The sequence below is a fragment of the Mustela nivalis genome, assembly GCF_964662115.1.
Source record: "Mustela nivalis genome assembly, chromosome: 19".
NCBI lineage: Eukaryota > Metazoa > Chordata > Mammalia > Carnivora > Mustelidae > Mustela > Mustela nivalis.
This window is the reverse complement of record NC_139038.1, coordinates 7,000,854-7,015,706: the sequence shown is the minus strand read 5'-3', so window position 1 is coordinate 7,015,706 and position 14,853 is coordinate 7,000,854. Positions and strand designations below refer to the sequence as shown.

Here is a 14,853-nt window from a genome sequence, read left to right as displayed (position 1 = left end):
ACTTGAAATCTTAATCTAACTCTGTGGCTAGAACCAATGTCAATTTCCATTTCCATACAAATTATAGTTTTATTACCTAAGGGGAAATAATCTGAAGGCCACGGGACATGGGATCTCCTGAGACAACTTCCTATGAATCTATAATTATTTCCAAGTAAGAGCTTTATAAATTAATCAATCAATCTGTGAATTAAAACTAAACTGATGCCTACCCGCCGGTTTGTGAAGACAGAAAAACATTCTTTCACTAGTATCGTTTTGATCATGTCCAGATCCGTGATAGCCAACACAGGCTGTCGTCCATCATAAAACCTGTGTCAGGAAAACAGAGCTGATTACACTTAACATAGCGGTTTCTGTAGCTGTAGCCATGCCTGGAAGTCCAGGCCTTATCTTGACATTACATAATCCAAACTCTGACATCAGATTAGAAATAACATTAGAGGGGCACCTGGGTGGCTCAGTTGGTTAAGCATCTGCCTTTGGCTCAGGTCATGATCCCAGGGTTCTGGGATGGAGCCCCAAGTCAGGCTCCCTGCTCAGCAGGGAGTCTGCTTCTCCCTCTCCCTCTGCTGCCCCCTTGCTTGTGCTCCCTCTCTCTCTCACTTGCTCTCATTCTATCTCAAAGAAATAAACAAAATCTTAAAAAAAAAAGAAATAACATTAAAATATTTGTTAACTCTAGGAGATGTGTACATGGGTATTTCCTGGGCCATTCTCCATAATTTTTTGCATGTTTAGAATATTTCAAATATCTTAGAAGTATCTCAAACATTTCAAATAATTTATCTATATTATCAAAAAGAAAGTTGGGTTAGTAAGTAACTGAAGGCAAGTGAATTATCTAGGAAGAAAAAAATAACAAGGGAATCTACCCACCAGAAAAGAAAAATTAAAATTTTAAAGAAATATCAAACACATGGAAGACATATGTTAGAATATTAGACAAAAATTGTAGATACACTGATCACACACGTGTAAAGATATATCTGCAAATGACAAAATCTTGGAATGCTCAAAAAGTGATGGTAGGATTATGAATGATTTCTCTGCCCTATTTTCTAAAATTTCCTTCCTAGTATATAACTTTTCTTTTTAAAGATTTAATTAATTTATTTGACAGAGGGAGACACAGCAAGAGAGGGAACACAAGCAGGGGAAGGGGGAGAAGGGAAAATGGGCTTGGCATGGAGCAGGGAGCCCAATGTGGGGCTTGAACCTAGGACCCTGGGATCATGATCTGAGCCAAAGCAGATGCCTAATGACTGACCCACCCAGGTGCCCCAGGTTATAACATATTAAAGAAAATATTTGTTTAACCATTAAAGAGATGTCCTTGGTAAGATCAAAGTCAGAAAAATTTGAAAAGAATGGACAAAGAAAATGAAGAAATAAAGAGAAACATGCATAATTCATTTTTATTTTTTGTTTTCAGCATAACAGTATTCATTATTTTTGCACCACACCCAGTGCTCCATGCAATCCGTGTCCTCTGTAATACCCACCACCTGGTACCCCGACCTCCCACCCCCGCCCCTTCAAAACCCTCAGATTGTTTTCCAGAGTCCATAGTCTCTCATGGTTCACCTCCCCTTCCAATTTACCCCAACTCCCTTCTCCTCTCCATCTCCCCATGTCCTCCATGCTATTTGTTATGCTCCACAAATAAGTGAAACCATATGATAATTGACTCTCTCTGCTTGACTTATTTCACTCAGTGTAATCTCATCCAGTCCCGGCCATGTTGCTACAAAAGTTGGGTATTCATCCTTTCTGATGGAGGCATAATACTGCATAGTGTATATGCACCACATCTTCCTTATCCGTCCGTCTGCTGAAGGGCATCTTGGTTCTTTCCAGAGTTTGGTGACCATGGGGTACAGATGGCTCTTCTTTTCACTACATCTGTATCTTTGGGGTAAATACCCCTATGACCCTGCCATTGCATAATTCATTTTCAAAGTATTTTCTTTTTATTACTTGCGTTTATTCTTGTATGTGGGTCCTAAGTGTGAGTTCCTTGGGCTTCATGTAGGTGACATCCCAGAGCAGCAGGGCATGCCTCCTTTTGACACATGTCTCACACACTGAGCTGACTTTTTGTATGTGATCCATCCCTGTCCAGCCTGACCTCCTAACTGTCAGTATGCCTGTAAAAGGCAAGGGGCAACTGGCCCCTTGAGGTTTATTTTAATCTTAATTACACCGCCCTCTGGCATTTTATTTTCCATTATTAATCATTTACCAGAACAAAATGGAAGATTTTTCCACAAGTCCCCTATTCTCTCTTTGATGTCACAGAGGAATTTCAAATGGTTTTGTGATCACATCTAAAAATGGCTGAGAACCACTGAACTAAGTGTTACCCACGTCTAAAAAGTAAAATGCAGAAGGCTGAAGTGGGAGTTGAGTATATTTACTATTGAAGCAGTGATAGAAATTACTGAAGTGGCACTTACGTTCACTCTCCCATCAGCCTGGTCATATTTCTTGAATGATTCCCCTTGTCCCATCCTGTTTGTTCAAAACCCCTGGATGGACAAGAGACGGTGGTTTGGTGTAACCCTTCACCTTCATGGTCTCACCCAGCCCGAATACTGCTTCCACTGCCAGTTAAATTCAGCTTCTTGGGTCCCACCCCCACATCCTCCAGATTTGGTGTTGCTGAGGGATGGAAACCAAATATCCATTTTTATTTTTATTTATTTATTTTTTAAAAAGGGTTTTAAGATTTTATTTATTTATTTGACAGACATCACAAGTAGGCAAAGAGTCAGAGGGGGGGAAGCAGGCTCCCTGCTCAGTAGAGAGCCTGATGCGAGGCTTGATCCCAGAATCCTGGGATCATGACCTGAGCTGAAGGCAGAGGCTTTAACCCACTGAGCCACCCAGGCGCCCCAAGAATATCTATTCTTCGCCAGATCTCCCAGGTGGTTCTTTTCTATTGCTAAGCACAAGAACCACGTACTAAGGACAGAACTGGGGCCAATGACAGACGTAAAACTGACTCCATCCAGAGCTGACCAGTATTGACTACAGAACGTGGCCGGGGAATGCAACTAGCAGTGACCCAGCGATCTGTATTCTTTCTAGTCTACCATGTTGCTTATGGGCCACACCAACTCAGCAGGACCCTATGGTGTCTGAGGACTGGATGAGAGAAGATTAGGAGGTGCAAGAAGGTACAGTGCTGGCTGTGAGCATCCCAGCACCACAGTGTACCTCTCCCTCCACTTCACCAAACTTCCAGTCGCTCTGAAAGGGAGAGCCACTGCAACCAGCAGAGAACACCCTACTTAATCACAAGTCCATCAGTGCACCAAGAACACTGGTTTAGAAATATTCTACATCTCTTCAAGTCTGTAGAATCAAGAGAAACATATATATATATATCTGCACTGAGAGAAAAGACTTGGCCCCATTTAAAAAAACAAAACAAACTCCACAGTTGCAGAAAAAGAAAAAACTGAGCAGAAATGGTTTCCCATTGGGGCGCCTGGGTGGCTCAGTGGGTTAAGCCTCTGCCTTCGGCTCAGGTCATGATCTCAGGGTCCTCGGATCGAGCCCCACATTGAGAGGGGAGCCTACTTCTCCCTCGATCTCTGCTATCTCTATATCTGCTGCTCTGCCTACCTGTGATATCTCTCTGTCAATTAAATAAATAAAATCTTAAAAAAAAAAAGAAATGGCTTCCCATTCTGTCCACCGACACCCCCACTGCCACCTTTCAAAAGGACATATTTAATACAAAATTTAGGTATGGGACCTTTGGCTCTTAATGAAAAGTGAATCATGTGGGAAAGAGGTACTGAGAGGCACTGATGGGCACATATTAGAAAGGTCTGAAATAATGCATTTTTCATTTTTTTATTAATTAATTAATTAATTTTCAGAAAAACAGTATTCATTATTTTTTCACCACACCCAGTGCTCCATGCAATCCGTGCCCTCTGTATTACCCACCACCTGGTACCCCAACCTCCCACACCCCCGCCACTTCAAATCCCTCAGATTGTTTTTCAGAGTCCATAGTCTCTCATGGTTCACCTCCCCTTCCAATTTACCCCAACTCCCTTCTCCTCTCTAACACCCCTTCTCCTCCATGCTATTTGTTTTGCTCCACAAATAAGTGAAACCATATGATAATTGACTCTCTCTGCTTGACTTATTTCACTCAGTGTAATCTCATCCAGTCCCGGCCATGTTGCTACAAAAGTTGGGTATTCATCCTTTCTGATGGAGGCATCATACTCCATAGTGTATATAGACCACATCTTCCTTATCCATTCGTCCATTGAAGGACATCTTGGTTCTCTCCACAATTTGGCGACCGTGGCCATTGCTGCTATAAACATTGGGGTACAGATGGCCCTTCTTTTCACTACATCTGTATCTTTGGGGTAAACACCCAGGAGTGCAATGGCAGGGTCATAGGGAAGTTCTATTTTTAATTTCTTGAGGAATCTCCACACTGTTCTCCAAAGAGGCTGCACCAACTTGCATTCCCACCAACAGTGTAAGAGGGTTCCCCTTTCTCCACATCCTCTCCAGCACATGTTGTTTCCTGTCTTGTTAATTTTGGCCATTCTAACTGGTGTAAGGTGATATCTCAATGTGGTTTTAATTTGTATCTCCCTGAAGGCTAGTGATGAAGAAAATTTTTTCATGTGTCTGATAGCCATGTGTATGTCTTGATGAAATAATGCATTTTTGTGATTAAAGGGGACATAAAGAGGGAAAATGGGGAAGAGGGTAATCACGAGACAGAGTAGAGAGCGATGTTAGGAGTCCCTGGGCAGCAATGTCTGGAGATCAGTGATGTCCTGCTGCTCTCCAGGTCTGATCACATTTAGATCTGTACTCCGGTGATACATGGGATCCCAGAAAGGAAAGACTCCAGAAGCTTTACTACAGCAGGCTTCATCCCAAGAGGCTCTCAACTGAGACTATCTTTGTGGCTGGGAGTCTCATCATAACAAGCCTATCCGATGGAAGTTTCCAGAATACTCACCCCCAGAATCTTCCATATTTCTTAAAACATTTCTTGTCAACATTCCAAAAGCCCTGCAAGAAGAAACAAAACATATTACTAATCTAAATGTACTGAGCCCTACCTCTAATGGGGACAAAAATAACTCAGTTCTCATGAAATGTAAGGCTTACTACATCTCACTGGCAGTCAGAAGTTCTTGCTCACAGGCATCTTACCAGAAAGGAGAGAAAGTAGAGGAGATATTGAAACAGAGAATTTCAAGTCCCTCTTAAATCCTAAGTATTGTAAATACTGAACATCTTACCCTGCCTGTGAGGACTGTGTAACCCCTATCTTTCTGACATGTTTGGCTTGTCAGAGGGTTTCAGAACCCTCTGATTTATCACCTCCAGGGCCATGTGGGAAAACTGGAGCTGAGGGAAAGTGGCCTGCATCCTCTGAACCCCCAGTTACCACTCTGTTCACTGATTTCATGAGCCCTACTAGAATTCCAAGGGATTTAGAAAATTAGGATACCAGAGATCTCTTTCAGTCTTCAGACTTACAGAAGTCTGAGACACGTTTGTTGAGTGAGAAAGTGAGTGATGAATGAATGAATGAAAGGTGGACTCACATTCGGTCATCTACCTCAACACGGGGAAGAAGGGATGGTCCCACTACTTCACAAAGGACAGAGCAAGTTAAAACACTTGCTTATGTCCACAGTAGTGAAACTGTGGAAGGAGCCAAGATGTCTATCAACAGATAAATGGATGAAGAAGATGTGGTTCATGTATACAATGGAATATTACTCAGCCATCAAAAAGATGAATACCTACCATCTGCACTGGCATGCTTGGAACTGGAGGGGATTATGCTAAGTGAAATTAGTCAACGAGAGAAAGACGATTATCATATGGTTTCACTCATATGTGGAACTTAAGGAATAGGGTGGATGACCACAGGGGAAGGGAGGGAAAAATGAATGTGAAGAAATCAGAGAAGGAGACAAACCATGAGAGACTCTGGACTGGGGGAAACAAACTGAAGGTTACAGAAGGGAGGCGGGTGGGAGGATGGGGTAACCAGGTGATGGGTATTGCGGAGGGCACGTGTTATGATGAGCACTGGGTATTATATGCAACTAAGGAATTGTTGAACGCTACATCAAAAACTAATGATGTCAACTATATGATGACTAACTGAGCATAATAATAAAATAATAAAAATTTTAAAAATTAATTAAAAAATAAAACACTTGCTCTGTGTTTTCACTTTTGTCACTGAAAAGAAAAACTATACTTCTTCTTGCTAAGTTTTGTTGTGATATGATGTTTTAACTACACAAAGGAAGGTCTCAGAAATGTGCGTCTTAGGTGTATCTACTAAGTAGTTGATCTGGGAAAAGTGGAACAGAAATTACTGTTTAGGAGGGGAGAAGTCCAGGAGTTCTTAGGCAGTTTGGGACACTGTGAGCCTCAGAGGGGAGGAGTGGGATTTGAGAAACAAGCCTTAGGTCTGTGGGACAGGAACTCTATAGCGGACAGCAGCCTGCACGTGAGACTACCTGTTGGCTTTGAACATGAGCTCCTAAACTTGTCATTCACGTGAATGCCTCACGTGAGGCATTCAGACCTAGATTAGCCATAATGGCTCTACCAGCATTCAGTGTGTGTGTGTGTCAGATAGCACATTCCATTGAGTTACATTAATTTCTTAATAATTTTCTCAGAGTGTCTCTTTTCTAATGATTTTATACGAGTGGTTCTACCATTGTGTGTAGAACAATCCACATGCAAACTTGTTCAAAAGTTAAAATCTGCAGTCAAAGGACAAGCACCATTTACTCTCAGTTATACTCTCTCCTAGCTCAACTCACCTGGAAGGTGCCTCCTTTGAAGACAGAGAAATAAAGCAGACAGCCCTGGTTCAACCTCACAAATCCCAAAAGATGTCATGGGTGACAAAGGGAGAATTAGAGCCATGGAAATAACTGCAGGGGTTGGCAGTTCTTGAGGGAATTCAAGTATTCCCCAAAAATGAATCCTGAGCTTCCCAATAACCTGACGTTCCAGAGCTACCCAGGAAAATGAAAAGGCTATCCAGAGATCGTGCTATAAACTTAAAAGTCTGACTCTAGGGTACGCAGCTTATTGGACCAGTAGTGTGCACCCCCTTGATGCTCTTCTCCTAATTCCAAATATAATAATGCCTTCCTGGGAATCTGTACCTGCCAGAAACAGCCTCTTCAATGATGCTCACAAGCTAGAACATCAAGTCCTGTGCTGAATTGGTCAGGGAGCTGGGCAGCCTACTGAGGGAAGCCCTGAGGCTCCAAGCAGCAGATAACAGAGCCCTGGGGTAGACCTGGTCATGTGCTGGGTAGGGCCTAAGACATCACTTCTCCAAAGTCTGAAATCTAAGCACTTCCTCCCAAGGAGGAGAGTATTCACTGTGGAATTAAGCTAAGATTCGCAAATACAAGATGCAAAGAGGGAGCTTAAACAACACACACCTCACGGTAGTCCAGAATATTTCCCACAAAAGGCAGAGGTTTTGGCCCAGGAATTCCCAGCTTTTTAAAAAGTCCATGTGTGGAGGTTCCATATCTATAAAATGAAAGAGAAAGCCAGGTCACAGGAATGATGTAATAGGTGCTGGGTCTGGCCAGTCAATGATGCAGAAGTGGAACAGGTGAGGGAGGGAGGTAACATGTAGGCAATAAATAATACCAGCAATTCCAACGGCAATAATTAATTCACTCATCATCTCCTCTCCCACAGTGAGACCCACAAAAGTAAGGATGATTAGCTAAGAGCAGCAAAATACCACATGGTCTCAATCCTAGAATGAATGCTTGAGCAATGTGTCCACCCTTGAGAGCTCCTGAAAGTTTCATGCCAATTTCTTTCAGGAAATTCACTCACGCCTATTTAGTAAATGACTCTTCCATGATTTTGGAGATTCTCATTCTAGGTGGAAAGGGGAAAAAGTGTTTCTCTCCTCCAATGATGCGATTTTGCTTAACTGTATCCACTCAGGAGCCGAGGGTTACTGAAAGCCTACCATGAAAATGTTCTTATAGCTTCCTCAGAGGTTTTCCTTCCTTGTAGGCCTTGTCTTTGGGATCTGGTCCTTCTTAAATCTCTCATCACAGAGAGGCTCTGAGAAGCCACAGTATTCTCATTCTATACAATGAAAACTGTGTTCAAGGCTCCACTGGCTCATAAAAAAGTGAGATGCTTTCAGCTCCGTCCGTCTGTTATCAGGCACTCTGGTTCTCTTGAGCTGCAGAGAAGGGGGGCTGACCCATATGTCCCCTTGATGATACAGTATTAAGGAATCAGTGACTAAACAATCCATTTTTGGACCATTCTTCCCTGTGGGACGTCTGGTCTTCCAACCTGTAATACTCATGTGTTCAGTACACTACCAGGCACACTCCCTTTTTTCAAGATGGCCACTCACAAAGCTATCAGTTTACTGACTCTGTGCATCACCAATCTCAGAAACCCAATACGGATGGTGCCTCTTATGCACAACGGCTTATAATTCATTTTTCATTAGCCTGATGAGGAATTTCATAACTCGGTGTTCTGGATCTTTGCAAGCCTTCTTCTTAGGTGTTGGTGAGAGAAGGCAGAGTGGAGGGAGAGGAGAGGCTGAGGGAAAAGGCTGCCCAAAACAATTTCAACCATGAACTTTCCAGGCCTTAAATGGCTAATCCCAGGGCACCTGGGTGGCTCAGTGGGTTAAGCCGCTGCCTTCGGCTCAGGTCATGATTTCAGGGTCCTGGGATCGAGTCCCGCATTGGGCTCTCTGCTCAGCAGGGAGCCTGCTTCCTCCTCTCTCTCTCTCTCTGCCTGCCTCTCTGCCTACTTGTGATCTGTCTCTGTCAAATAAATAAATAAAAAATCTTAAAAAAAAAAAAGGCTAATCCCATAGTGGCAAATTAGGAAAGTATGGTGGGAAAGAATGCTAGGTAGAAATGGTTCAACAAGCCCTGTAGGTGCTTTTAGCTAACAGATAGGGGACCTTCCAAAGTTCAGATACCTCTAATTGATGGCAGATTATGTGTTACAAAACATAAAATGACTAATGAGAAAATGTTCCATAGAATGGAATGAAGACCTTATCTCTTCATCTCTGGAGTGTAGCCTTTAAGATAGTACAGTTCCAAATATTCTGTAGAAATCCAGCAAATCTTATATTGTGTAACCAAATAAACCCGCAAAATTGCCTAAAAGGACATGTCCTTGAGGGACCAGCAGAGAGGGACCACAGCTGGGCTCAGCTGGATGTTTAATTTAGTACTTCCTCCAGAACAGTTCAGATGCATGAGCACCAAATGCCAGGAGTAGGGTGACCTTGGTTAGTCTCACTTCCATTGCTTCTTGCCATCACGACGCAACACATGGATTTCTGCTTCTGAACATTCAATGTGCTCCATGAATTCCCACGTGAGGCCAAGCAAATGAGCGAATGTATCAGCAACACTGGTCCCAAGGAAAGATCTGGTTTAGAATCTAAACTCACATGGCTTCATAAGAAGGCAGATGGTGGGCTGGGTGAGTTTTTCTGATTCTTTCCAGCTTCCTTCTTGGTAGAGTCATGCTGCTACTGGCACAAATGAAGGGGCTAACGATGAAGCCACTCCTTTTTATTGTCATTACAAAGCATTGCCTACAGAGGGCGCTGTCTACAGCTACTGACTCCTGGCTACACCAGTGTCAGAATTCTAAGTCTGCACGCAGCTTTGATTGCCTGGTGGCGACGGGATTCAGCGACCTCCCCACTACCATACAGACAATAGTGTAGCTTACATGGTGGTCCTGTCCCCTGGATTCAAAGAGATGAGATGCTAACCCTGTGGTCCCGTGAAGACCTTCTGTAGGACCAGGATCAAGGAGTATCTCTCAGAGGTCTGCTCTGAGGGAGAATATTCTCCCACTCCATACTGAGTACCACCTGGATGCCTCTCACATCAGTACTGGCTCACAGTCTCACTACTCACCTGTGCAGAGAGGTTAAAATAACTTGCTGGGCACATGTATTTAAAAATATACACAGCTTATATCATAGATGTATGTATGGGTCCACTAAATTCACATTCTCAACATTATTCTAGAAGGCTGAGGTTATCTATGTACCTTTATTGTCAGAGAGGCTGAACCACCAGCCCTCTTTTATCCTTCGGAAGAACATGCTGGAAATAGTCTTATCTCAGCAAAAAAATCTATTACTAAATACAATGAAATTAAACCACATCAATTAATCTTAAATATCATCACACAAAAAAATATGTTGCCACAATACGTGGCATTCTGACTTCTGACCTCCTGAACTGTAAGAGAATAAGTTAGTGTTTTTTTTTTTAAGCCTCTTAATTAATATAATAGGAGAAGATAAAGGAAAGAGAAAGTTGTGGCGGGTGTTAAATTTTAAAATGGGTATTGTTAATTCCAAATAAACAATGTTAGATTGGGGAAATGCCAGATATGGGAAAAAAAACCGAAAATGAGGCTTCCATATTCTATGTTCTTGTCCTCATGACTTCCTATTCTTAAGAGAGTGCGATTGAGACAGAGGTCAAATGTGATGGGGGGTCTGTCCCTACCCATGCTGTGAAACTAAGTCCTTTCTCACCCTGCTCCATGATGCCAGAAATCCCACCACTGAAAGGAACTCCTCTGCTAGATGTTTTAATTCCTCCTCCTGTACTATTACATAAAAAGAAAAAATAATACCTAAAAAATCCACACTGGCTTTCAGGGCCTGCCTTTGCAGGCTGCTAGTAGACTTCATGTTGGGGGATAGGAGGAAGAAATTTCTATACTGGTGCTAACCTTCCCAGAGACTCGAAGGAAAAGGTGAAATGAATACAATTTGAAGATTTCTGCCAAATCTCCTCAGCTCTAAAGATGCTCACTTGGAGGTAAGGAGTTTTGCATTTATAGGGTAGGGGATGGCTAGGAGAGGGACACAGAAAAGAGGGAAGAACCCAGACAGAAGAGGGAGGTGAGGCATCTCCGGTCCTCTTGGAAGTCTGGGTGCACAGGTGCCTGGGTACATGGGGCCTGGTGGTGGAGCGAGGGATCACGACCACCTGAGTGACACAGGCCCAGTCTTTCTACATGTCTCCTGCAGCAGACACAGATCAGAAGGTGAAGATAGTGAGACAAAGACCCAAGTCACTCCGTCTTCCTCCATAATCCCCACAGCTTAGGAAGCCGGTGAAGACCTCAGAGCCCTGGGGCCTGTCGATTTTAGTCTGCGTCTGCTGAATTCTGCTGGATTGGTCTAGCTCCACACTGGTGGCCAATGAGAAGATCATCCCTAGGAGCAAATAATGTCACTCAATCCTGCTAGCTACAGAAAAGCAATTGGAGGACGGAGCTACTCCTTCAGCTGGTTTGGGGGAGGTGAATAATAACCCCTATGTGTTCCTAGCATTTCTGAAGCGCCCAACACTTATGCAACTTCCCCTCTGTTAACTCTTGATCCTTTAAACAGACAAGGAAAAGGGGTAGATGCTGATTAGCAAACCAACTCAAAGGTTCCAGAGGCCATGAGCCTGGGCAGTTACTCACAGATAGAGGAGGACCAGGCTGGTAGCCAGAAGAAGCCAGGTTTCCATGGAAAAGCTCGGGATCAGGTCCATGGTCACTTTTCCTCTGTGAATTCTCTCTGCTTCCATTCAGCAGTGTGTGCTAGTCTTTGCCGGCCTGTGAGGCTGGACTAAATATAATGAAAAGGGGGCGGGGCTGGACTGCAGTCACTAGCACGCTCCCCCTCGGTACCCCCCCACCCGAGGCATGAGTGTTGGCAAAGCACTGTGGACACTCCCAGATTGACCTTTGAGTTCATATTGTGTCCAAAATCAGTAAACAACTCAGTCAGTGTTATTGGTAATTTCAAAGGTTACAGAAAGTCAGGTAGTCACTGTCCTTAAATCTCCAACTTGCCCTTGTCACACGGCTGCCTCTACCTTTAAATACATGAAATCATTCAAGCAAGCTTGGTTTGCACATCTTTACCCATGAAGGCTCCTCTGCCTAGAAATGCGACCCTGGCGCTTACAAGGAAGTACTTATCCTTCAAACACAGCTCTGACAGGATCCCCTGTGTTAGGGTCTTTCCCCTCAGGCCTCCCTTATCACATAAACCAACGACTTCCTCCTCTGGGAAATTTCTGCCCCTCCTCCCCCCACCCCCACCCTGCCCTGCCCCAGCCCCAGTTCTGTTATTGTCCTCTCCACCCTCTAGCCCCATTATCGGTCTCCACACCTATTGGTTAGATAGAGAACTTCTCAAGGGTGAGTCTGAGTACTGTCAACATTATGTCCCTAGTCCCTAGCAATGCTCTGTATACTCAGTGGGCACCCAGAAAGGTTACTGGATTTGAGTTTTTGAAGTGAACTTGTTGGGCTTCTTGTATGTCCTTTCCATGGAACTTTTTGGACCATGCCACATACCTGCGGGGAAAGATCCAGAGACAGAGGATCTGGAAATTACACCTGTTCAATATTATCACTCTGACCCATGATCTGTGTCTGCATGGCCTGAGAATCTGTGGTTTATGCAGCATACCTCTGAAATCTCTGGGACAAGGGAGGTATTAAGAGAGAAGTAGCTCTATGCTTGCATACCACCAGTGGAAAGACCCTAAGAAGCTGGAAGATGATCCCCAGGTAAAGGAGGAGAGAGTCCAAGGAATTCTGAAATATTTCCCAGGGCACCGTTCAATAGGGTCCTGCTATTATCCCTGTTTACAGAAGTGGAGACTGAGACTCAGTGACTACATTGGGCTTTCCAATTGCCATTGATCACAACAAGAACATGTTGTGAATAAGCAAACAGGAAGTGAGATTGAAAAGTCTTCTGCACTCTGCAATACTGATATTCAATGTTTGCCCTTCCCTGAGAAGGGTCGCTATGGGAAATAGGGAGACCCAGGTTACACAGCAAACTGGTGAAAATTCTGTTCCTATCTACATGGCAACCTGCACAGCAGCCTTATCATGGGTCTTCCACATCAAAGGTCCACCTCATCTTAGCAGGGAAGACCTATGTTAATCAAGATGATACTAAGGGTATTGTTGCGTAGGATCGCCCTCCCTATGTTCCCCAGAAGAGAGCTACAGAGGATATGTGCAAACAAGGAAAGATGTGTGTCATCTGATAATTTTTTTTTTTGACAGAGAGAGTGAGCATGAGTTGGGGGAGAGGCAGAGGGACAGATTCTTGAAGCAGACTCCCCGCTGACTTCAGAGCCCAATGTGTGGCTAGACCTGAGCCAAGACCAAAAGTCAGTTGTTCAACCCACTGAGCCACCCAGGCAGTCTCACAATAGTTCTTGACAATTCTGTCACCTAAACAAAGAGCTAATCTTATTTTACTAGAAACTAAGTCTCTGTGGCAACTCATATGTTTTCATCCTTCTCCAAAAGGCAAAGCTATCTATGATGATTTCATAAGTAAGCCTAATATGATCAACTGTAGCTCTAGTCACCCAAGGGCCTGCTCCAGCTGGTTGCAATCTAGAGATGGGCTGGTTGCTCCTGAGGACCAAAATGCCTGCACTGCACTCTGGTTCAGCCAGCACTGAACCAATGCAGATGACCTGTCTGCAAAAGAACACTATAGAAGTGTGAGCTCTGTGCCCCATCCTTCCCCAGAAGGGAACACCTGACATGAAGAGACTCACATCCTCAGAGTTGTACAGAAGGTGTGAAGGAAGACATGTGTGTCAGAAGAACACCCCACACACCCCATGGCTCTCATCTACCCCTTCCTGTACTACACTCATCATGAAGTCTCCAAACTCTGCTCTAAATTCATGGGGTAAAAACTTACCGAAGATATATCATTCAGGAGGTTGAAGATAGAGAAACCAACAGATAATTATTGTAGAGCCTAGTGAAAGTACCTATGCGTCCGTCCTCCTCAACAGTGAAGGATTTATCTGTTTTCTCAGTCGCCCTAGATATTGGCCAGAACAGAATCTCAAAATACCATTCAGGGAAGCCTTGGGCTCAAGTATCAGTGTAGGTGGACAGGTTGGGAGAAACCAATGATACAGGAGCTCTGGCTAATATTCCCATCCCTTTCCATCAGGAACGTGACACCTCTTTCAGAAGAGGTGTCTACTTTCTCTACTGGCCAAGAGAACTGCTCACAGTAGGAGAACCAGTATTTCTCTGGAATGATTTGTGCATTACACCTAAATTTGACAGGTCACTATCTTGAGTGTGCAAAAATGAAAGAAAAGTTAAGTGTCTGTTTTTCCGGTCTCAGGTCCCCATTCTTCTCAGTAAGACCACAGTTGATGTTGCCAATTTCTAGGTGGTATCTACATTTTGGTGGGTGGACCCTATGGTTGGTGTGGGAGTGGTGAAGGAAGTGAATGGTCCATGGACATTCTTGGCATTGGAGGAGGTGGGCGCTTCTCCCATTAGATGTTGGTTGGGCTCTACACCTGCTGTTTTCAGTCTGTACACCAAGCATTAAATATAAAATAGGGGTGCCTGGGTGGCTCAGTGGGTTAAAGCCTCTGCCTTCAGCTCAGGTCATGGTTCCAGGGTCCTGGGATCCAGCCCCGCATCAGGTTCCCCGCTCAGCAGGGAGCCTGCTTCCCTTCCTCCCTCTCTGCCTGCCTCTCTGTCTACTTGTGATCTCTGTCTGTCAAATACATTTTAAAAAATCTTAAAAAAATACATATATATATATAAATTAGTAAAAATCCTTCCTTTATGAACCCAACACTCTAAAAGGGAGAGGCACTAAACAACCACTGAAATATTGAGCTATAAATCAAAATACCTGCTATAAAATAATGGTATTGGTATATCTGGAGACTTTGCTCACCCAGATATCTAACC

General features: G+C 43.8%; 1 protein-coding gene across 7 annotated transcripts in view; it reads right to left on the bottom strand.

Annotated features, from left to right (window-relative positions):
• Nucleotides 1-14,853, bottom strand: part of LOC309854055 (cytochrome P450 3A12-like) — a 68,233-nt gene that overhangs the window by 41,252 nt on the left and 12,128 nt on the right. For 3 of the 7 annotated variants that reach the window (XM_082712727.1, XM_082712728.1, XM_082712732.1), the window contains exons 2-4: nt 7,488-7,581; nt 5,012-5,064; nt 213-312 (exon numbers count right to left, since the gene is read on the bottom strand). In XM_082712727.1, coding sequence (XP_082568853.1) covers nt 213-312; nt 5,012-5,064; nt 7,488-7,581 — 247 coding nt within the window. Of the gene's footprint in view, nt 1-212; nt 313-5,011; nt 5,065-7,487; nt 7,582-9,838; nt 9,987-11,562; nt 11,727-13,824; nt 13,955-14,853 lie in introns of those variants that run through there. The other 4 variants (XM_082712731.1, XM_082712730.1, XM_082712729.1 and 1 more) reach the window with 3 other exon arrangements.